Source organism: Protomyctophum parallelum (genome assembly GCF_964188405.1).
Source record: "Protomyctophum parallelum genome assembly, chromosome: 11".
Classification (NCBI taxonomy): domain Eukaryota; kingdom Metazoa; phylum Chordata; class Actinopteri; order Myctophiformes; family Myctophidae; genus Protomyctophum; species Protomyctophum parallelum.
Genome location: NC_139707.1, coordinates 20677690 through 20701200, shown reverse-complemented (window position 1 = coordinate 20701200; position 23511 = coordinate 20677690). Strand labels below are relative to the sequence as shown.

General features: G+C 43.0%; 1 protein-coding gene across 1 annotated transcript in view; it reads right to left on the bottom strand.

The window, feature by feature from the left end:
- myo10l3 (myosin X, like 3) overlaps positions 1-23511 on the bottom strand; it is a 79791-nt gene that overhangs the window by 55155 nt on the left and 1125 nt on the right. The window contains 1 exon segment of the mRNA XM_083777461.1: positions 5016-5114. Coding sequence (XP_083633587.1) covers positions 5016-5114 — 99 coding nt within the window.

Sequence of the window (23511 nt, the reverse complement as noted above, 5' to 3'; positions counted from 1 at the left end):
CCGCCAGCCAATCGCGTAGTAGCGACCTAGTCATGATTGACTGCCTCCTAAACTATATCAGGGCCTTCAGGGGCATGGCGGAAGTCTGCAAATCTGCAGGGGGGGAGACACACAGCAAAGTTCGTCGGGATCGGGTCCCGTACCCGCGACACACTGTCATGCTGGATTACCAGCCTAGGTGCCTGGACCGCTAAGCCCCCAGGCCTGTGCTCCCTGATTCATGTTTGAGTGGGCTCAACAACACATTGGACCATCACTCTACAGATGAATAATTAATGGCTTTGAAATCAGGCATGCACACAAACACACACACACACACACACACATACAAAAAGACATTGACACACAGATGCAGTTTGTTTATCACTGCCTATCTGTGTCTTTCTCTCTCCTATTCTGACACATGCAAGCACACACACACATGCACGCACGCACAAATACACAGGCACGCACGCATGCACAGTCACACACACAAATACGCACGCACAGATGCACGCACGCACGCACACACACACACACACAGATACACAGACACACACACATGCACGCACGCACGCACGCACGCACGCACGCACGCACGCACAGCCAGTGGATCCATCTGCTGCAGTGAGTAGGGTCACACCCTGGCCCAGGGGATGTGGGTGGATTAGGAGGTTGCAGGCTTATTAATGGTGCATATATCGTTCAAAGGAGAGAGGCTAAAAGAGAGACAACGCAAAAACATCACTGGCTGGATGCCATGCAAAAGTGCACAATATTGAAAACATTCACTGACAGCTCACCGCTACTACAAGATGCCCTACTCCTTGTGAGATATTATGCATTCACCACACACACTCAGACACAAATAGCACAATAGCACTTTTGTGACTTTGGGTTTTGGGCAAACACCCTCATGAATGTGCACTGCTCACACAGATGGGCTCACATTATAATACATAAAGGCTCAATTGACCAATAATCCAGAAAAGGCTGAGTGGGTATCAGTGGCTTATTTTCAGCCTCCAGTGCTGTGTGACTAAATGGTATGGACAATTTCAGCAAACATACAGCAGACATGGAATGGTCTATCAATAGTTTAATCTATCAGTGGGAACATATCTTTATTCAATGCATTTAGTTTTTGTGAATTTTACCAGCCGACCTCCACTGTTGGCCTGGATACACAGTGGACAACCACATAGAGGTCAGCAGCTGCTCCGTTTCACCTGACATTGGGGAGTTTCACTGGTAAAGTGTAACATATGGGCAGGTTCACGCCATCTTTCCCCAGTCGGACATAACACATAATCCCACCTATGAACACAGGCTTATTATCTTAGTGCCTGGCCAAACCGGAGACACAGCTGGCCGCAAGCGAACCCAAACCTCTGCAGTGGTGTTTTAACTCCATGCCCAATGGATGCGTATGCACACGGCACATGACAAGTATGCTGTATTTGACCCATTAGTGTGGTTGCCCTGCAATTGCCGACTTTACTATTTATAGAGTAACCCCAAAAAGTTTGAAGACGTATTATCCCGCCCCCTCTGACGTCATGTGGGTCAATACATCATCATCAGATATCATCATCATGATTGGGGACTCCTAATTGCACACAAGAACGGATTCCTTGGACCCGCAACCACACTTTCCCAAATTAAAAGTAATTTTCTAGTTATTCATGTCTCCCTTACAAGATGACAAAGGAAATATTATGTCTGTTGTGTAACACATAGTACGGGCCAACCCCACATCACAGGGTTTCCTCAGGGTCTTAATTGTACGAGATGGTCTGTTATATGATAAAATGATTTGGGATCCTTCTTCTTCGTCATCAATTATTAGAAAAAACGTATTTGGCAAATTTTCTCTTTGTATATCTGAGTAGTTAAACAAGCTAGCAATGCCATTATTAATGTTTGTACCAAATTATTCATGCTTTATGCAGAAACGGGGTACCAACATCTTGCAGAACAATACGGTAATGCCATCCTATTACATAATTGATTTGACATAGTGTGTTATGATCCAAATGACATCACCCTCACCAACATGACATGCCACTTAATGCCTTGCCATGTTCACCCCATGGAGACAAATTCACAGTCACTCCAGCTGGTGCCATTCTGTACACATGAAAAGGCAAACACTCACACAAACAAACATACACTCCCAAGTGAAAAGCGCAATAGTAGGACAGACTACAGCCAAGGATAGATCACACCGTTTACAGAATCCATCAGTGCTGCTTTCCATGCTGTGATATTAGCTGGAAATGGAATTATATATCACTACAGAGAACCTGTTACAGGAAAGAGCAGATGTTGTGTTCTGTCTGGACAGCAGCGCGAGTGTGTGGGGATTGCTGATCGATTACCGGTAGTTGAATGCACAACAGGTGTTTTGGCATAGAGCCTTTATCAGAGTTCATCTGATGCTCTCATGAAGGCTCTATCTATGCTGAAATGTGTTAGCAGCCTGATGGGCAAAAAAAATCAGAAAGGAGAAAAGCCAGCATATCCTATTTTTGAGGGGATTAATGTTTGTCTTTAGTTCAATGTTTGTTTTGTAAACGCCATTGACAATGATAGGAAGATTTACTTCATAATGTGTCATTTACGTCATATTGTCTCTTTATTGTTAATGGCGTTTAATGTTTGTGTTTGTTTGTTTTACACCTCATCACCTAATCAACATGAGTAGACTTTAATATTTTAGTCTGTTGGACAGTGGTACATTTTAAGCCCTGGCTATCGTGGGAACAAACTGTGATGAATTGTGATGGTTAATGTGACAGGAGTCAGTTCAGCCAGTTAAAATAACAGAATTAACCTGAATTAAGCACTGAAACAAATGGCAGGTTGAGATCAGGGGGACCTTGCTGCCAGGGTACATTTATTAATTAACTCTGACACAGACTGACAGAGGGTACAGAAGTGAATCACAATCTGACACAGATAGGTGCACATATGGGATGCACACGCAGATTAGACGACCAACATGTGGAAACAACAGTCGAACATGCGCTGCTCCCGTGCTTGGCTAGGTTAGGGTTTAAGGTAGGTTGTTGGTCTAATGACAGGCGGACAAATAGTATGTCTAAACTAAAGCCTGTACCCCGCACACACACATACTTAAACTCAGACACCCGCATACAAAGAGGCACATGCAAACATACTATATTTGACATTAGTCCATTAGTCCTTACAGTACACATGCTACACAAAACAAAGCGTATGTAAGGTGAGATTTTGAACAGAAGTAATAGCACATACAACTAAGTACAAGAATACAGATCAAGAGAAGGGAATTACATGAGGTCAGTGAGTGATGCTCTACTGTAGGTGATGTGGTTTTTCAGGCTAACATTCCTGACATTCTGGTTGCAGAGAGTCTTAGGACTGTCAGACAGAGGAAATGACCACAAGGCTCAACCCATTCTGAACTTGTATGTGAAGAACATGAGAGCGAACAGCTGAGCTAAAGCCTGATATGGTCCCAGTTATAGTCCAAACCTAATCATAACAAATATAATATTTTACAAATATGGCAAAATGTTAAGGAATCAGAGGGTGAGGTCATGTGCAGGTCTCTGCCACTGCCCCTCGACTAACACGCCGCAGCAATTGTTTCAATGGATTAAGAACACATTCAACGCCCTTACGGGACATAATGTACAGTATATTAGCAGATGCTACATTATTTTTTTCTGTCCAGTTAAGTGAAATAAGCTAGTTGCGAGCCATCATGTGTGTGTGGTGCCATTACATCATGGGTGGTGATGTATTTGACAACATCAACATCACATTTAGTTGCTGTAGAAACCGTTATCTCAGCAGGCTACAGCATGATTGCTTAATCCAGAAATACAGGACAAAACAGCCTTTGAGATTTCAGCAACACAGCAAGACATGTCAAGAACATACATTGAAAACAGAGAAGAGAGTAAAAAAAAAAATCCTTGCCGGCATATACTGATATACTGTAAATCTGTCCCTTTCCCCAAGTGTGGATCAGTGATCAGCTGACTGTAAGGTTATCCATGACAGACAAGAATTCAGGGCCATGAAAGATAATGCTGAGATGTTTGTTCCTTGTGCATCTCAGCCACTATGCCACTTGAGCCCATATGTCGCCCATATATAGATCAATAGTAAAGAGGTCCAGAAATAACATTGGGCCTTGGGCCTGACGTTAGGATAACAGCTGTGGGACAGGCTTGGCTTGATGTGTTATGATGCTGTAGGTTGTGGTCCTCTAGACTAGACAGTTTGTTGGGGGCTCTGAACAAAAGCCCATCCTTTGGATAGATGGGTCTTCAACGCCCACGAGGAGGAACCAGAGGGTCGTATTATATGTCCTATTAATTTGTACTTGTACAGTACAAAGGCCTTCCTCTACAAATGAGCCTAAAACGGACAGTACATTTTTTTTACACAAATGGATTCTGCCCTCCCTCCTCTTTCACCCCCTTGCAGGATTTCCTTCAGACACAAAGGCCAAACAGATAAGCATAGGCCACTGACTCGTCACAAAGTAGAGCCCATTCCTGCCATTCTTCTATTATTACAAAAGGTTCTTCTATTATTACAAAAGGTGTTGATTCCGTCACAGATGCTCTGAGATGGAACGCATGTGCGCTCACAATAGCCTCTCATAAACAATGCCCTGTGGGTCTTTCAAGTTGTTTTACTGCTACACGCTACTGGATATCTTAGTTTAGTTGTAGCATGGAGTCAAGGCTTATAGCACTTATAGGCTAATAGATACAGGGAAGGTCCTTCAGTCAAAACCAGCAAGTGGAAATGTACTGGCTTGACATTCTAAAGCAGCACACAAAAAAGACTAAACAGTTTTGGCTTTTGGCTTAACGAGAGATCTGAATAATGTTGTGTCTATCTGCTTCGAGGTCTTCAAACAAATTAAAGATGCTAGCAGATGATGCTTTGACAGACTGTGTAGAGCTTGCATTAAACACACAAACTACCATTTAAAAACTATATAATATTTTAAAGTTAAGTGTTGTTCTTACCTTCCCATAGTCAGTAGTGAGGACCAGAGTTGCATCGTCACAGGAGCTGACTGTGGAGGGCTGGAGCTGCTCTTTGTGTCTAAGCCAGACATGGGCGCCCTGCGAATACAACACAACACAACATCAGCACCAAGACGTGGCTCTAAACAGATACTTTTCACAGGTAAACACAACCTGAAGGTAATAACATTTACTATGGATGTTTTATTTAGCTGTTGCTTGTTGCACCTAGATGAAACACACCCACAATTAACGTTATTCCAAATAATGTCGTTATGATTATTTATTAAAAATAGATGAATGATGGATGTAAAAATGTATAAAAACTTCAATCAATCAATCAATCAATCAATGATGGATGTAAAGATGTCCGGAGTAAACATGTACAGTACACAATATAAGCTTGATGAAGTGCCAGTAACTCTGATCACCTAGAAAAAGACCAGATTAGATGAAAGACAAATTAGAACAAATGACAATTGTACAGTGCATTAAAATACCCAGTAGCAACTTAGCAGTAGTGATTAATCTGATCAAGAAATGCAAACATTATAGGTACACACAGTTAGGGACAGTGTGAAGTCATTGTGGCTGACAAGAAACAACCACTAAGTTCATGCCACCCAGCAGTGTCTGAACTTTCCTCTCTCTCTACCTTCCTCGTTCCCTCACTGTGTCAATATCTTCTAGACTAACACCCTCCATCCCTCCCCCTAATGCCTTATGCCACATTCCCTTACCAAACCATACTGGCATGGCTGCTGCCCTCTCATTAAACCAGCATTACATTTTAGTGGAGGAAAGCTGTTAACCAGGCGTAAATGCAGGCTGAGGGTGTGTCATTCGCTTCAAAGTATACCACTCAGGATCATAAAAGTAGCTAAAACATTCATGCAGCAACTTCAGCCTGGTTTTTGGGACAGCTACATTTACAGAGCAAACGTGTAAATAAACGTTCAGATTTCAAATATAAAGTGCTCACCCAAGTGCAACGGATGTTAGAATTTAGTTGGTCGAATCTATGGCACCTGTGCATTCTGTGTTGTTCTCAAACAGGGTGCGTTCGGAAAACTCACAGCGCACTCACCTACTGTATTAGTTTGTATTGGCAGTGCGGTCTGTGTAGCTTATATCGAACACATCCAGTGTATCAGAATGCAACACACCTCCCAACCGATCAGGTAGCTTTAAGGTATGGCCATGACAGCAATTCGGTTTTCGGCCAACTGTGTCCTATATTCGGTTTCGGCCAAGAATTTCCCTTTCGGTGCATCCCTAGCGAAAATAACAGCTTGGATAAAAAATGCTTTTTATTAAACAACGCATAATGCAAGGGTGTTAATAGCCGATCCAGGAAATGTCTAACATCCGTGGCCCCGGGGTGAGCACTTTATATTTTAAACTGAACGTTTACGTAACTGTAGCAGTCCCAAAAAAACAGGCTGAAGTTTCGTCATGACACTCTTGAAGTGTCAGCGTCATGTGAACCATGGTTAAAACAGACATAGACAAATACGGTAGATACACACGAAGCCAGGCATTGGAGCCGTGTGCACACTGCACCGCTCAAAAACGTCAATCATATAGTTGATGACCCGGACTCTCCAGTGTTTATGTAGTCATGTCGAGTCACTGACCTTCCTGGCCATGTTTGTTAGCAGCTCAGTAACCGAGAGCAACAACAGGAATCTGTGGCTGATTGCTCAGACAGACAGCCATTTCCTTACAGCAGTGCATGATACATTTATAGCAACAGCCTGCTTGATTGACTGTATAACGGACCAGAAGGAATGCCAGTACATCCTGACTCTGTGGCCTAAATTATGGTCTAAATAAGTTACTGAGTGAGTGAGTATGCAAGGCCCTTCTATAACCAGATCCAGAGTTATCAGGATGAAAGAAGAGTGATTTAGACTTTCATGACAGCTGGCACTGGTAGTTAAGCTAGCCATTTATTGTTCCACTTCACCACATAATTAACTTCAAAATGCTCTGCTCTTCCATCTCAGAGACATGTATCTTATAACCAATCCTTTGCCCTTGTTTTACATAGATAAGACACGTGACATAAAGGAATAAGACCTGGTATGGTCCTTGGACATTACATTTGTATTGGCTGTAACATTGGGCTCAATGAGCTACCCATAGAAAAGGCTTATAAGAACCTACCGGAGCCTCCTGGTAGGCCTACTGAACCATAGCTATGGGATGATGATGATGATGATGATAGCGGTGATAAAAGCCCCTTTTAATAGGATGATAACGTGAAGATCGGCTAAGCATAAACAGCCAATATGCTGCTGCCTATCATAAAGGATACTTAGGCGATCGTTTGTTTCCAAACATTTGGTATTTCAATGGAGGACCTGTAAATATGGCCTGCAGTATATTATGACACATATAGAGAAACAAGACCATTTGAAAGTGAACTTGTGTTGTAGCAATCAAGAAGCACAGTTAAGGGAGCCTGATTTTGCCCAGCCAAACAGCATTAATCATTGTGAGTGCCACCATTCAGGTGGCCCAGGGAACAGGGAGCAGGAGAGAGTTGTGTCCAACAGGCCATAAAACTGAGGAGATCAATAGGCCTGGGTTCCACTAGGAAACCTTATACAAGGTCACCACTGCCCGACATCAATCCTCATTAACTATTAACAACAGGGTGCCACGTGGGCACACAAACTCCCATCCACAGTTCAGAGAGAGAGAGAGAGAGAGAGAAAGAGAGTGTGTGTGTGTGTGTGTGTGTGTGTGTGTGTGTGTGTGTGTGTGTGTGTGTGTGTGTGTGTGTGTGTGTGTGTGTGTGTGTGTGTGTGTGTGTGTGTGTGTGTGTGTGTGTGTGTGTGTGTGTGTGTGTGTGTGTGTGTGTGTGTGTGTGTGTGTGTGTGATACATACGTATTGTAATGTATTTTGCGGCCCTTTGTTTTGTGACATGGTCAAAACAAAGCTCAAGATTCTCCTGTCTGAGACAGTTGAAGATGCTGGTGGTGCTCATTGAATCACAGAGATAATGCAAACAGTATAAAATAATTATTTGGAGTCTGGGCAGGACTCACTCAGGCAGTCTAAAACCTACTTCCATCACCATGTATGTGTGTTTTTTTCTGCAGATGGCTAATGGAGCATGGCTAAATGTGGCTCATCCAAACCACTGGGGACAGCGGTGAGTGGGTTACAGACGGGTTGTGTAAAATCAGTAGAAAGCTATGGGGGGTGATAGAAATAGGGGTGAGAGAAAGAGAAAGACTGGAGACAATTGATAATGCCTCCGTGACTCCGTCCTCCCCATTGTCTGGAATCATGGTAATTAGAAAGGCCAAAAGAGTCAATTTGTCCAACATATGGCTAGATACTGCTTTTCAAGTTTTCTTTGGTATACTGCTCTCAAAAGCTATACGAGCACCTGACAGTGCCTGCCTGGTACCAGCATGTTATGTTATGTACAGTTAAGTATGCATGCCTACTAAGTCACTTCACTTAAGCTTATTGAGGTCGCTCTAGCAGAATTACTAATGTTTGATCTAGATACTACAGTTTTTAAGCAGATCAGTTGCTATACATAACTGGGCAATGCAAGAGCTTGGGCATAAAATTGCTAACCTCAAGACCTACCTTCAAATCTAGTCCTATGTTGCACTGATAAGAGCAATGGTCACCGAAGTATGGGCATTTGAAGTGTTAAACACTGCGATAACACTGCTGCAGAGTTTTGAAGAAATTCAAAACGTCTACATATGAGATTAAAAATACATTTCTCGTCATTTGTCTGGAAAATATTTGTGTGTTTATAAACAATCAAATCGTGTACCTAATATCGTGATTCGAATCGTATCGCGAGTTGAGTGAATTGTTATTTGTTACATGCCTAATCTACAGTATATCTAACTACATTGTGCAGTAAATCAAAGAGGACAGACAGACAGTCAGTCAGTCAGGGGATTATTTGCAGTAGTGGACCACTGATGCAGTTTATCCAGGACATGCCAGATGCAGAGCAGTCAGACTGTGTGTGGACAAGTCAAGACAGTAGGAATGGAGAGGTCTAAGTCATACACCACAGGTTTCAACACCACATCCGGTAGATGTCCCAACAAAAATATTTAATTGACGCAAGTATTGGGAGGAACATTTTCCCCCAAAACCTTACTAGAACAGTTAATGTTCTGAGTAAGCCTCTCTGAAGTGTACCATTAAAATAGGAAAAGAGTTTCCCTAAGGTACGCCAAGGAAAGACAACCATCATCTCATAAATACCATACTCAGACTACTCACAGTTACACACTACACAGCACACTGGACAGGGAACTGTCTCTAAGGGAAAGACTAAATATGACATATCTGGATGATATTTAATTGGATAACGGTTTGGTAGTACTACTGGTACAGCACTAATACATTGCATGCTTTGAATATCTGGTTGTGGGGAAATGAGCAGAGTGCCAATTTAAAAATAAAATAAAATAAACAACATAATCTATCTGTGTGTGTGTGTGTGTGTGTGTGTGTGTGTGTGTGTGTGTGTGTGTGTGTGTGTGTGTGTGTGTGTGTGTGTGTGTGTGTGTGTCTGTGTGTGTGTGTGTGTGTGTGTGTGTGTGTGTGTGTGTGTGCGCGGCTGCGCGTGCACATGCGCACACTCGCATGTGTGTTTGTGCGTGTGTGAGAGAGAGAAATGCCCTGTTGAACAGCACCAATAATCGCATGTGTGGGTAGGTGTGTAATTAAGTGAGGCAGCAGGGCACAGAAAAGCTGCTGTCAGATGTGCGTGCACATGTGCTTGCACGTGTCTTTGTGTCTACAAGATGTCTATTATGTGTGCACTGCACATTAATGTCTGTCTCTAAGTCCATGAGTGTCTTAAGAGCCATAGAATGAAGCAGTTCAATGTTTTGTCTCAGCAACAGATGGTTTGCTAAACTCCAGGCTCCTCCCCCTGACCCTGCCCTCCCCTGTTCCCCGTGCAGGTCTGTCACCAACCCAGGACAAAGGCCCCCACCCAAGCCTTTAGCCCAGAGGTTAACCAGGCGGAAATACCCCTAACAAAGGCCAGCTGGGGCGCACGGGGACATGGGTGTCGACTCAACACAAACACAAAATGCAATTGCAGACACACAACAACCCCCAAAGTGTCAGTCTCCAAACTTTGAATCAGCTGCAGGCCAGCACCACACAGCTGATCAGTCTCACGGTCTGGACAAGTGGAAAGAAGTGAGGCACAACACGGGGGGGTATCCATTTTAATCAAGTTTTGTTTGGTTTGGATTAGCAGGTTGCCTCTCATCCCAGCCTTCCAGGAACCAGTTTTGATGGTTCCATTAATAGGCACAGTTTGACAGTGGTAACCTGAGCCACCCAAAAAGGCAGAATCATGCTCTGTCCAAACTGTCCTATCATGCTCTCTGACACAGGAACCTCCAGGCTGAGACCTGATCCCGGACTGGGAGGCTTGAGTTTCTCCATCTTGCATAATAACATGCAGAAATGTTCTAATTAATGGGCCTTAAATATTAAAGGGCTAACACAGTGCAAGGTGCCACGGTTCTTTCTCTCCTGTCCAGCCAAGCATCGGTCCGAGCGGTATTGGATGATCGTATCAGCCTGAACAAAAGAAAGCTAATCAACTCAACACGACTTAGTTGTGGTAAGCCTATTTCTTGGATCCTGTGTGGTATCAGAAAGCAGGAAGCACTCCAGTCTATGGTGGTGGAGGGCCTTTGGTCGCTCACTGAGAGACAGATTGCTGGCCAGGACTAATGTCCATCTGAGGGATGATTACATTCCGTTGGCCTCTGACAAGCGTCTAATTTGTTTTGTTTCACTCGGCGTTGGAGGAATATAAAGCTTCCGAAGGACATCCCCCGCCAGGCACGTGTGCAGATGTGATCCAAAGGGGACTCCTGGTGCACACTGCTTCCTAATATACATTACCGGTATATATATCCCCAAATGTAGTACAAACATGGGCATGGATCCTTCCTTACTCCTTACATTACATCATCCATTAAATGAATCACTGGCTTCTTCCAAAACTGAAAGCCTGAAAATGCAAATTACAAATTATGCAAAGTGGAGATAGAGTGGAATATAGCTATTCAAGTACTTTCTTTTGATAATTTATGCTCTGTTGATGAATTAAATACATAGGACCACAATGGAAACAAATCCCTGGGAAATATTTGTTTTTACTGTACTTCCGTGCTGTCACATTTCTCACTAATTAAGTTTTTTCTTTAAGGAAAAAAACCACAAAGGGAACTCATTTACTGCCAAAGTTGACATTTACGACTTTGGAACCTGCCATGGCTCACTGGAGTGGATTTAATGTTTGAAGGACCATGATAAAGACTGTCTACTATGTTGACTGAATGAATTGCAGCCAATATATGACTACCCAATGTTCCAATTAAGTAATGATCCACTGTTTGTGTGTTGTTGCCTGTGTTTATCTGAGTGTGCAAGGGCTGTGACCGTTCATTTCCCTGTAAAGCAAATCGTACCCAACACCAACCCAAGACACCTGGTGGGGGAAAGTAGACCCTTCAAGCCGTTACCATTACTTTTAAGAGTGTGCAGCCGAGCTGTGCGCATGCAAGGTCACTCAGTGAGAGAGAGATTTCTATATAGTGGCAGGCCAGAGAGTGACACGTCAGAATTCTCCGGGACAGACTAACCCTCTGGCCTGCGCTTCGTGGGGTCCCCAAATCTGTGGACTGATATGATCAAATCCGAATTTGTGATGTAACAGGTCGTATTTGCTTTCATATATGTCTTTGCTGTTCATATGTATATCACATGACCATTCAATTTGGGATAATTGCGGGCAATCAATAAATGCCAGATCTTGTGAATCCATAATTTTAAGTGTACAGCCTGTTTATTGGACTATTAGATAACCCTCTCACAGGATGGCGCATCACACCCTAATATGTATGTGATTATAGTATATGTCATATTAAGCTGCTTTCATTTATTAAATCTATGACCGTCACACAAACAGTTCCTCTGGTGTTCTATGACCACTGGCTTTTTGCATGAGGGTGAAATTGCACTTCCTGCTGAAGTCTAACTGTGGTTTAACCACTTTGACATGGCGTCCCATACATGTGAAAATGTTGTAATCAATTAGGGCATGCGCAACTCGCATCAAAGCTGTGTGTCTAAACAGGCAAATCAGTTTGGTCATGAATCTGTCTGCATACACAAACTTCTCTTGAGAGGAAATTAAGCGCTGTTATTTTAATGAGTGAAACAATATATTTATCTGTATCAACTGACCTAAACTGATTGTACTGTACTTGAAATACACAACAGCATTTACTAAAACTGTGCTGTTTTTGGATTGCACCATGGCTGTGTGCTGTGCTGGTAACGTTTAGATTGTTCGATTTTTTTTGTGTTTCTTAGATAGGCTTGATGTTTTATGTTGCACTGCAAGTGGCAGAGGGGGAACGGTATTTCATATTCTTCGTAAGTACATGGGGAAATTGACCAATAAAGTGATTCTTCGTTATTCCTGGTATAACTAGCAGCACCTCTGCAGTGGTTGGAGATGGTGTCTCCATACTCTTCCATTTCCTACACAGCCCTATACTGTCATGTAGGAAACCTACTGGTTGACAAAGTAGCACTGCCTGAAGCTTGTGAGCACATTTTGCTTTGCTTACCTGAACCAGCAGGGATTTCCTCTAGCCCCATATGTGCCCTCTCCCTACGCTCATTCTGTAGCTCCGAGATGAGGTCACACACTGGGCCCCTCCCACCGCGTTTCAGAAACGGCGCAAGTTTCCGAAAACATAGTCTCTTATCCTTACCAGACCATTAATCCAAAACGTGTAGGGCCGATCCTGGTTTACACTAATTCAAACCTAGGATCGGCCCAGAAAATCCAAGTCGCCATTTGAACTGAGACTTTACGTCCCGTCTTTTGTCAGTCGCTTCCATGTTTATCAAGGAAGTTGAAAAGCTTTAGCGCCTCCCCGGCGCCTCCCCTGGTCGAAAATTTCCAACTGACTTCAGTTCACTCGACGTGCACGCGCACACGCACACTTCCTTGATAAACATGGAAGCGACTGACAAAAGACGGGACGTAACGTCTCAGTTCAAATGGCGACTTGGATTTTCTGGGCCGATCCTAGGTTTGAATTAGTGTAAACCAGGATCGGCCCTACACGTTTTGGATTAATGGTCTGGTAAGGATAAGAGACTATGTTTTCGGAAACTTGCGCCGTTTCTGAAACGCGGTGGGAGGGGCCCAGTGTGTGACCTCATCTCGGAGCTACAGAATGAGCGTAGGGAGAGGGCACATATGGGGCTAGGATTTCCTCTTGAATAAGTGGTAGAAATGACTAACGAGTCAGACTAACGAGTGCACCTCTACATCCCCTGCTTTTCTAACCTTCTTTTGTTTCTTTGTTTCCACGATGCCATCGTGGTCAGGTGGCTGCCTGCCTGTCTGCTTGGCTGATGCACAAGCTGTGGCTGGGGGTGGGGGTGCATAGGGTGAGTGAGAGCTGGGTGAGTGACACAGGAGGGATCAGATGAACAGAGGCAACCTTCAGCATCTGCACTGGAAGAGGCATGAATTAATGATATGGCGAGCGCAGCTGAACAGAAATTAACTAATGGAGGAAGAGATGTCCCATGGGGGAGGAGGGGATTCCTACAAGGCTTCCCCAATCCATAGGGAGTGGGGGGCTACAAAGAACCATGTGGACCCCCCGTGGAGACAGATAAAAACAGACGGCAGCAGCCGCTTTAGTTAACACTGTATCAACCGCCTGCCACGTGGCCTGGCCTGGCCACAACAATACATTACATGACGGATGACATCATTTTGCTGTCGGGTGGAAACCTCATATCTCCATATTGCAACATCTTAGTAGTGAAAATAACAGATCTACAAGCTCACAATGCCTTAGCTTTAGCTATTTTCACAATTTGAAGTCGTTTTAAGATTATATTTAAAAAGGGACCAGTTTTGGACCTCCTATGTTTACACCCAACAGTAATTGTATTTATTTAGGGAGTTCTGAGAGAGGTGCAATGGATGTAAACGTAAATATGTCACTGGGTTAACGGAAATCAAATGAAAGCAGCACAGTAGCGGCCGGCTGGCAGCGTCATATGACTTGTAAACATCGCTCACAGCCTCACATTGTCTCTAATCTGCTTTTATTACAATAGCTTATGTTTAATCAACATATTGAATTGAACAATGGACCATAGAGGACAATAATGGATAATCCTGCAGGAGGTTGTGTGTGTGTGTGTGTGTGTGTGTGTGTGTGTGTGTGTGTGTGTGTGTGTGTGTGTGTGTGTGTGTGTGTGTGTGTGTGTGTGTGTGTGTGTGTGTGTGTGTGCGCGCGCGCGCGTGCGTGTGTGTGTGTGCGTGTGAGGTGGTGTAGCCTCTAACCGTTAGAGTCAGACCCACCATATGGCTAATGAGCAGTCAGCTTAATTCATGTGTACAGGATGAACATAATAAACCATGACCTCAAAGCCTCCCAAGAAACAGAACAGGAACAAGAGTAAGGGTCTCTCTTGCACCTCCAAGGACCCCCAAGAGCAGCAATTATGTTGTTTTGCATCCTTGTGTAAATTCATTTGTCCTCTGAGAAAATGAAATTTCCCATTACAGAGATGCAAAGAGCCTGAGTCAGAAAATGAAAACAAGTCGCTTTTTGTTGAGCGACACGTCGAACAGTTTGTTGCCGAGGGATGAACTAGACTTGAGAGTGCAGTGAGTGCACTGTGCAGTACAGTGCTGAGTGAGAGCACCAATTTTCTTATGACAAAACTGAATCCAGTCAAGAAGATTCAAACAGGAGCCATGCGAGAGGGGGAGGAGGAGGCAAAAAGATGATGTGATTGCACTGGCATGATTAACTGAGTACCGTAGTTTAAAAGCTTTCTATAAGGGAGGATCTCTACAACATGGTTTCTCTGTTTACCTATCCATCTCTATCCGGCTCTCTGTGCCCTGGCCAGTGCTCTGTGATGGGATCACACAGCAGGAATGCCATAGATATTCCAGGAATGCAGCTCAGTCAGGACCCAAGGATGCAGGGATGGTGTGTGCGTGCGTGTGCGTGTGTGCGTGTCACATCTGTAACAGTGGCTCTACAGGAAAACTAGAGCCAGAACTGGGGTCACCAGGCTCCTGTTACATTGAACTCCAACCTCAAGTCTCATATCTTAACTCTGTCCCAGAATGACTCCCCTATACACCCGGAAGCTCAAGTACGACTTCTTGTTTTGTCCTGTATGGTTGTTTGTTTTCTATACGCTTACTGTGCCATATGTCATGATTGACAGTCTTTTATATCCTATAATATTTTGGCAGCAATATTCTGATGTGATAATTCCCCTTCCTCTCTGCAGGCTCTCTGCCTGCCTGGCTTTCTGGGAATGGGGGGCATACGGAACATAATCAGAACAGATTCTACATAATATACTTCTCCATGTGAGTCGTAGCACCACACAGTGTAGCTTCCTACAACAGCCTGAGGCCTGACCACAATGGACAGCAAATACATGGGAATGCTAACGGGTCATGGCTGTAGATTGTACCATGCTGTGAGTGTAATGCTATTAACCACCAAGGCGCCAGTAGGCTCTGAAGGCCATGGCTGTATGTGTATGGAATACTGTAGTTAGGAACACTTGGGGTGCTCATTTTGTTGTTGTGTGGGGGGGGGGGTTGCAATTAGTCTTGAAATTACAACTGTGGTGGTAATTTGAGCAAGTCAGCAATACTTAACAAGCATTTTCACTTTAAGCTATATACTATTTTGATGGTGCTGTTGTGTTTAATTCACACACTCATACTCATTCAGTGTTATACATTATGCACGCACGCACAGACACACAGACACACACACACACACACACACACACACACACACACACACACTTCATCTATCCTGTAATAGGCTGCCTCAGTGCACAGTAATCACAGGGGGCTAAAAAAGGAAAGTCAACATCTGGCCTGGGAGCAGTAATCACAGGTTGGCTGTATTAAACTGCCAGGCCAGACTTCTGAACCAAGAGGATTTAGGCAACATTTATTACCAACTAGGATTGTCTGTCGGGTACGATGGCAGAGGTGAACAAACACGAAGCATGCAAAGCGGCAACAAACAATAGCTTTAATCTTCTCCTCTGGATAAGTGTTGTTAATAAACACCGGGATAAGCCTAAATCTGCTGAAGTCATGGGTGAACCATTTTCTATGCTTCGAGTGTGGGGAAGATTGGTTGAGGTTGTTACTAAGCTGACGTGAAAAATATCCTTTCATTAACACTAACAGCCAGCAGCGCCAGGTATCAATAAATTAATTATTCCGGCACCACCAGTGTTTTTCAGTGAATACCCTTATTTTGAAGGCCCAGGGACCCGAGACGTGAACCGGATGTAAACAAAAATTGTGTGGTGTGACAGACGATCGTCTTTTCTTTCACCCGGAAAATAAAAAATGTAACCTGTAATGTAATCATCGGTTCTTTTTTCTTTTTTACATGGAGGCGGATGGAGACAGAGTTTTCACTTCCCTGCTTACCTGACCCTCAGCTAAAGGGGTCCTTGGCCTGAAGAACATTGAAAGTCCCTGATATAGGGTTTAAGTGGTTAATCAGGTGAGAGTTCAGAAAAGACTTTGGGCAACAAGACAACAGGACTACGTCTACACTAGCAACAGGAACGGAACAGGTCAGCTTGTTTGAGCATGGGCCATAGAGCCAGTCCAGTAACAGAACCCTGTGGCTTTGTGTCCACTAGCCGGTGACACACAGTGTGACCACACCAGTGACGGGCAATATGAGTAGACCTCAGAGACATCCACACCCATCAATCAGTCTACATTGTGAACAAATTGTCATTCATGACTCTCTCCAACTACGGAAACAGGCAGACAGTGAAAATGTGCCTTCCAAGCAATTATGTGATTGCAAGACGGCTGCAGAGTTAGATAAAATGATTTAACTCACTAAAAGCTATCTCCTATACTGTAGGTGCCATATGAACTGCAACAGATATTCTCATAGTTGTTTTTCCTCTTCCCTTAAAGATATGACTAGGATTTGTTGGTTGCCGGTTGTAAACAAACATTCAAAGTCGGCCACCCCTCCCCAGCTCATTTACACCAATAGCACACACCTACCGCCCAAAGGTTAACGCCCAGAAACAAAGTAAAATAAGTAACAAAATAAAGGCATGGTAAATGAGTAGTGTCTACACAGCCACACACTTCTAGTGGGTCGTAAGTGATGATTGAGAGGAATTCTTGTTGTATGAGTCTACACATTTCTTTTTAGGAAAATAATACCTTTAAGCTATAGAGATCCATCATACTCAACCATGCTGCCCATATAACAGGGGAAGTACACTCACTGTGAGATAATGAGGGTACATGCCCAGACATATGACAGTGTGTACAACAGTACTACAGTAACCTCTGTATTCCAATTGACCATCACAGTATGCAATACAATCTGTAGTTCTCTTTCATCACAGCCTTGTAAAGAGTCATCTGCCACAGTGCCATATTGATTTACTTTACACCCTGACCATGACACATCATGCGCCTCCCTCAAATCTCAAATAACTATACACTGACACAATGGAAGAGAGAGAGAGAGAGAGAGAGAGAGAGAGAGAAATTGCTCTTCTTTCATTGCTGTTCATTTTCCATGACGTCTTATCTTAGGGTCATGTAGACCCAATAACAGCAACAACCGCACTTGAGAAAAAGATGAATAAGTCGACACGACTCTCTGTCTGTCTGTGTTTCAAATTTGTTTCAAATTTGAAATATTGAACTTCAGTTTTATAATGGAAGTCATATAAGGTTCAGGCTTAACATTTGGAGTCATACATCCTAGATAATTATGTTATAGACGACAAAGTGATTTATGTCACAGGCTGGCAAAGTTTGATCCTGAGATCCACGTGAAGATTGTTTTAATTCAACCACAGAAACAACATTTCCACATGTGAGGACTGGACGATTACGTTTACTTTCAATTTCTAATCATTTCTATTCTATTTTATTCACCAGCTTGACCGTGTGAGGGCATTATGCAAACATTCACGATGTTAACATTAACAATAGATTCCCATCAACATCATCAAGAGGTAATTTACGGCAGACAAGCCCCTTTCAGAGTATCGTTTGTTACGAAAGGCCATGATCTCGTTTAAAGACCACTAACAGGCAGCGTTGTCAAAAGAGCTTGACGATGCAGCAGGATAAGCAAAAGTCAACATCACAGCCCCTCCTGTGAGGGCTAGCGCAATCTGAGAACCCATCATCAAAAAATAAAGGAAAAACAGTGCCCCCTTGAGAGACTAGGGCTAGCGTGATAGACAGAGGGATGGTTACTGTCCAGGTTTCACACCCGTGGCAATATTAAGGAGATTCTACTGTACCTGCTATACCCCAGAGACATCAGCCTGTGAGCTTGTGGACCTGCTATTTTTGAACATTTAATAACATTATAAAAAAATACATTTTGGCAATAATGACATGCCCAATATACTGACGCCGTCGCCAAGTCTACAGTGGTTCTGTTTAAGTGAGAGAAGTACGTCATAAAGTTGAACAATGCTCAATGGAATGCTGTTAACTATGGTCCCAGACCTACAAACTCAGAGGACATCCATGCTTAACTACATGTAAACCTTGTTTACTTTGTTTGTCTGTGCTGGTTTGCATATTCACATCATCATCATGTTGTATGTGTTTCCTTTTTATTTTGTGAGTTGGCCAGACAATACCTTTTTATAATTAGTCCCAGCACTCAGACAGATTAGAGCACTTCCTGATTGTAAACAAGCTGCTGCTATTGTGCTTATATTCGTCTAAATCATGGCCTTAGTAATAACACCCCTTGTTTTTTCCACACATATTATTCAGTGCTTATATTTCTCCATGTTAAGTTGCACCAATAATCTTGGTACAACCATAGACTGTAAAAAATATGGACAAAGCGTTCCCCGGGTCTAACATGAACGTAAAATGAAGCCTGTAATAATATGCTAATTCCTGATGTAAGTCGCCATCTTTGGTACCAGCTGGCCATTGGCTGGCTCCGTTTTGTATACCAGCTGGTCATTGGCTGCCCAGACAACGAGGCGGGACTTCCCCCCTTCTTCTCCGTTGGTTTTTATTTTGACTCGAGTGGGAGGGGAATCCCGATCATAGACTGTAATGGTAGCCACGCCCCTCAGAACATACGCGATGGTTTTTTTTCTTTATGGTCATTTTTTTAATTAATGGGACCATAATTTTCCAAAAAGAATATTATGACATTAGAAATGAGACTTTAAACTAGTGACTGGAAGAAGAAAGTATTCATGACCATGTTTATTAAGGTAATACAGTCTAGGTGAAGTTGGGCCAAAATACATGGGCCTCTATGGAGCTATGGGGCTTTTTGGGTCCGGTCCAGCGCCACAACAGGCCATTATATGAACTACCGATTTCAAATGAGGCTTCACGAAATATCTGGCTGACTGCCCCCCCTGGGTACAACAGATGCAACCAGAGCACCAAATGCATTTCTCTGGCTGAATATCTAAATGTAAATATTGTGAGTTTCATTGGGAGTTGAAGATGGCAAAGTAACAAAAGATTCAAAAGAATACAGCAGGAACCTACTAGTCAACACTGTATTGTTCAGCCCTTCCTTCCTTCCTCACTTCCCTGTTTCATGTCCTATTACTTTATTCCCTTGGCCGTCTGCTTGGTTGGAGAGTGGGATCTAGATTGCATCGCAGCTCTCCACTGGGGCAGCTGGAAGAAGTGACAACTGGGCAAGAATGATTCTTCCATTTAAATAGAAAATAGTCTGCTCTCAGGAGTGGGCAGGGGCTTTCTCACATTACCAGAGAACGCTTAAGAGCATGCTAAAACCATAGATCTTACTTCAAAGCCATACAACCATCACACAAGGTTGTGCACTGTGTGTGTGTGTGTGTGTGTGTGTGTGTGTGTGTGTGTGTGTGTGTGTGTGTGTGTGTGTGTGTGTGTGTGTGTGTGTGTGCGCGCGCGCGCGCGCGCGCGCATGCGTGCGTGTGAATGAGTGAGTGAATGAGTGAATGAATGAATGAGTGAGAAGAGTACTAGTACTAGTCTGGTGTAATAGTGTGAAACCTAAGCCTTTCCACCGACAGTTTCACAGTCCATAGGCGACGGGTGGAATCTCAAGGGTCACTTCTGGAAAGCTGGGAATCCCTACATGAGAATGTCTCTGAGGGGGAAAGAACTTGGTGTGTGATATAAGGATGCTATGTGTATCTATAAATGACTACATGTGGCTTTCCAACATATGGCAGCTGCTTCTATATACGGAGACCGATATACATAGAAGGAACGCAGCCTCTTCAACAGTAAAAAATTGCACTGAGGTGTAAAATGTCTAAAAGACAGAGATTGTGTGTTTAGCCCAATGATGTTCTCATCTGTGAGAGTACTAGGCCTAAGGAAAGGATCTACACAGTCTGATGAGTAACTCAAATATGCCTCCATATAAAGTTACACATCCACAAAACCTGTAGGAACAAGGTGATAAGTCCGGCAAGGCTGAATAGGCACTGCTGACACCTGATTCAATTCACAATCTCTGACACACTCGGTATGTAAGTGTGTTAAGTTGTGGTTCACACACCCAACCTGAGGATGGATGGGGCCGGGGACAGGTAAAGCTGCTGAGGGCTTTATGGGGATCAGAGGTACTCTGAGAGGAAGGCCAAGAAGGAAGCTGAGGGTCAGGGTGGGCCTAACAGGATCTCACTCCACACACCCTCCACGCACCAGCCTCTAGTCTGCCACCAACACTATCATTCAACCACATTATGAAAACATTCCCAATGTAATAAGAATAGATTCCCATCAACAAGAGGTCGTTTAAAAAGAACTTGGCGATGCAGCAAGTTAAGCGAAAGTCACTGTGAAACACCCTTGCACCAGTCTCTCCACCCACAGTTTACCAGGAGGACTGCACAGTTAATCCTACTGTATATCATTGTTATGCAATTATAGAATATCAGATTCAGTACATGCACTACTGAAATCATCACCAAAATAAAAAAATGTGCTGTTGAAAATACCTAATAGAAACAAAAAGCACATTGAAGTGACTTTCTTCTCACAGAAGTGATTAATAACCAGGATCACCAATATTTAGGATACCTTTTACCCATGATTGTGTATTCGCTCTCCCCATGACCACCTCAAGCAGACTAGTCATCACTAGAAAAACTGACAGTTGAAAAACACCTGTCCCTTTCATTAAATATGGTCTGTAATCTGTATAACAAACCTTCACACAGATCCGCAACATGATCTCTCAGGCTCTAGCCTATAGTTGTAATAATCACAATATATTAAATTAAACTCCTTCCTGTAGTGATTTACAATTGAGATCATCATCAACTGTCAATAGCTGATTTGAATCAAAGGGTTATAGTGAATCATTCACTGTTTTCACTGAGTTTTAACTAGTTAGTTGTGAGCCAGCGTCGCACACCAAAGATAACCGACCTACAAGCTCACGATACATCACAGCTTCAAGTCACCTTACACCGATACATCACCTTGTGAGCTGGTAAATCAGCTATTTTCAGTATGCAACTCCGCCACTCAACTAAGTATAAATCAGGCTTTAGTCTCTCTCACTGGTGGAATTCCAAGTAAATTAAATCCACACTGGCAACAGTGGCGTTGCAGTATTCAGGATGCTGGCTTCCCCTAAACCAATACCTTTCAAAAACCAGACCATACTTTGCTCAATTCATTGTCTCCACCAGGCCGAAGGCATGTGGGGAGAGTATGTTTTGCACTCCGTCCGTCCGTCCGTCCGTCCGTCCGTCCGTGTGTCCGTGTGTCCGTGAACAGCTAATCTCGGCCACCGTTAACCCGGTCGATGCCATATTTTGCACACACACTCCCTGGATGCCAACCATGAACCTCTGCCCCAAACTTTCCAGAACGGCCTGTTATAGCGCCACCAGGAGGCCGCTTTGTGCAAAACAAGTTTTTGCACAGTACACCTACAGATTTTGTCCAAACATCACGCAAATTGGTACACAGTCTCTCTAGAGCCATTCAACGAAACGGGTCTTTCAGATTTATCAGACTCCATCCTGATTGGTTAAGATTGGCTTCCAAAGTTCACAGGAGTGCTCAGTTTCAAACAAAATGCTGCAAATCATGAACACATCGCGTGATTTCCGTGAAATTGTGCACCCACATTCCCACTAGGCCGAGGACGAAATGCCACATGAACAATTTCAACTCAGCCTCAAGGTGGCGCTATAACTGGCCGAAAAGTGTTTTTACCTCTAACTGCACGGATCTGTGGATAACCTGGTGGAGACCTGTGCCCGGAAGGGCACTTTTTCTAGTTAGATCATGAAGTTGTTTGATGCATTATACTGGTCTGTACGGCTCCTTCCAAATAAAATAAACAATACAAAAATTATAATACTAATCCAGTCAGGCAGTCTGCTCAACAATGAATGGTCAGCTCAAGAGATAAAATCCACTGAAATTAGGCTATTAGTTTTATAACCATTGCTAGGCTTAATTCTTACATTAAATTAAGTATAACCCAAATGTCATCAACACAGCCTAATACTCATACTAATACAAATCCTTAAAATAATTATTTCTGAGTGAGCAGTCCTCAAATCCCTAAGAAGCAAATAGCCATTGCCCATAAATAGCCATGATTATGATCATGAAGTCACTTCACAGACAAATCACCCTGATCCTGATTTAAATTAACATCCAGAAGATTGGTGTGTTACTGTGTTAGTGTGTTTGCACATTATGGGGAAGATTACCTATCTGTGTTTGTACTCATATGTTATCTCTTATTAAGCCAAACTGACCCAACCCGGTAAATCTGTATACTCTAGTCTAGTCTATTCGCTGAGTAGTACAGCTACTGGTCCTGGTCCAATATCGAATATACTGATCAACAGCAAATAACAATAAAGCAATAAATCGATATACATGATCACAAAATGTTGTTTACAAATGGACAGTGATAAGACTGTATTGATGCCAATGCCATTAGTTATTCTGCTTATCAGCCCAGATTATGTATAGATTCCCTTATTGACTCCTGATCCATTTTCAGTTTGAACGCTTTACAACTGTTTTATTATCTCTGAGTTTCAACACGGTAGAGGGAAAAGCATGCATGTATGCAGAATAACATTTGAACTAGGGAAGCACAATACTGTATTTATTGTATTGTTTATTTATTGTATTTACTGTATACTGTATATTGTGGTAATGTATTTTCCAGGTTTTAAAGGCTGCATTACAGTAAAGTAATGTTTCTAGAAGTTCTATTTGTCTTGACTTTTTACCCATTTAATTAGAATATAGGTAATACTGGTGATGATTATTAATCAAAAGGTTTTGAAACCATCACCGCAATATTGTCACAATATCTTTTGTCAAGATTGATTTTGTTTATGTCACATTTT